The sequence below is a fragment of the Arachis ipaensis genome, chromosome B05 (assembly GCF_000816755.2).
Source record: "Arachis ipaensis cultivar K30076 chromosome B05, Araip1.1, whole genome shotgun sequence".
NCBI lineage: Eukaryota > Viridiplantae > Streptophyta > Magnoliopsida > Fabales > Fabaceae > Arachis > Arachis ipaensis.
In genome coordinates, this window is record NC_029789.2 from 21,788,523 (window position 1) to 21,790,435 (window position 1,913).

The 1,913-nt window shown below is 38.9% G+C and overlaps 1 protein-coding gene across 1 annotated transcript in view; it reads left to right on the forward strand.

The window, feature by feature from the left end:
• Positions 245-1,913, forward strand: part of LOC107643313 (copper methylamine oxidase) — a gene marked incomplete in the record, with an annotated part of 6,989 nt that continues 5,320 nt past the window's right edge. Inside the window, 3 exon segments of the mRNA XM_016346928.2 lie at positions 245-741; positions 1,174-1,283; positions 1,424-1,729. Of these exon segments, the coding sequence (XP_016202414.1) occupies positions 546-741; positions 1,174-1,283; positions 1,424-1,729 (612 nt within the window).

A 1,913-nucleotide genomic window follows, 5' to 3' on the forward strand; every position in this document is an offset into this window, starting at 1 on the left:
ATAAATTCAATTGTTAATAATTTGAGTCCTAATTCGAAATTGAGAACCATAAAAACCACAACAATAATAGCTTACCAATTACTAAATTAGTAAAGGAAGAAACTAACTAACTTTCTATTTTTTTCTATTAAAAATATTGACAATTTAACATTGGCCTTTAATAAATTGATAAGCCATAACCATAACTTGTAAAAATCTAGATGATATTCAACAGCATATACTTTGCCTTGTCGCATAGGTCTGGAAACTTTCCTCTCTTATAAATATAATAATGACTTAAAGCAATCATGCTGAATATTAATGAGTTGAAAAGTGAGAAGAGTGTTGTCCCTCTGTCTACGGATCCACCCTCACTCTATTATTATCAATAACGCACCCATTCTTCTTCTTCTTCTGTGATTGTGTGAGAGAGTGATTTGTGCTATCAGAGTGCGAGTCTGAGAGAGAAAGAGAGAGAAGCATTGCTGTATGTCAGTGGGGTACCACAGTGAGATATACTACTGCTGCGGTGGATACGCTGAGGCTGAGCTTGCTAACCCTCTCCAATGGCCTCAGCTCCGGAAAAAGCGACGCCCCTCCTTAACACCACCACCAACAACACCGCTACTGCAGCTCCTTCGTCTTCATGGCCCGACTCCACTTTGGATTCCACCCGAAACAGATCCACCATAGCCTCTGCCTTGATCTCCGCCGTTGATTCCTTCTCTGATCCTCCTCCCAGCTCCGCTCCTTCTACTAAAGGTCCTTTCTTTCTTTCTCTCTCTGTTCTTTCACTTTGACTTTCACTTTGACTTTGACTTTGACTAATCTAAAGTACTATCATTCTAGAGTATAGAGTCAGTAGCATTCTATTGATCCAGTAACTTCCATTCGAAGTACAATTACTGTCGATTTGATTCTATTATTTGAATTTTGATATAGGTTTTGTTGTTTTCTATCCTAATCACCTTGGATTTAAATTTTGACTATCATTTTCCCTCTGCCACAAGGCAAAGTAATCACACTTCACTAACATTATCACTTAGTGGTTACGTTGGATCTTAAGCTTAAACCTCACAGCCATCAATGAACCGGAAAAATAAAATGCTTGACATGTTCAAATGCAACTGGTTATTTATACCTTCTCACTTTTGTGAAATTTCGTCTTCTGTTTCCACATACTTGCTGCTATAGGTATCACAGTCATGACCAGAGCTCAAACTTGCCACCCTTTGGATCCATTATCTGCTGCTGAAATTGCAGTAGCTGTGGGAACTGTTCGGGCAGCAGGGGCAACCCCTGAGGTAGATTGCTTAGTTGCCTTCTTTAACAATTTAAGTGGATTAATTAACCAGTAATGGTTAAATTATATGAGGTAATTTGTATGATCACTTGAAAATCCTTGTGTTTTCTTGCTGATGAAGCTCTTGGATTATATTCTTAGGTAAGGGACAGCATGCGCTTTGTCGAAGTAGTCTTGCTGGAACCGGATAAACAAGTTGTCGCATTAGCGGATGCGTACTTCTTCCCTCCTTTCCAGCCTTCATTGCTCCCCAGGACTAAAGGCGGGCCTGTGATTCCTACAAAACTTCCCCCAAGAAAAGCAAGACTAGTTGTGTACAACAAACGGTCAAATGAGACAAGCATATGGATTGTTGAACTTACACAGGTGCATGCAGCAACTCGAGGGGGTCACCACAGGGGAAAAGTAATTTCTTCTAATGTTGTTCCAGATGTTCAGCCACCAATGGTAAATATGCACCATTTAAATTTCATATTTTCTTCAAGTTATGCTGTTTTTTAGGATCTTGTTATTGTCATTCTTAGAGAGAGCTACAAGCCTACAACCATTTTTCTCTTGCAAATATTTAATGAGACCGTTTGTAAGTTTATTAATTGAAATGGTTTTTGTAAAACTTACATGAAGAGAGCTT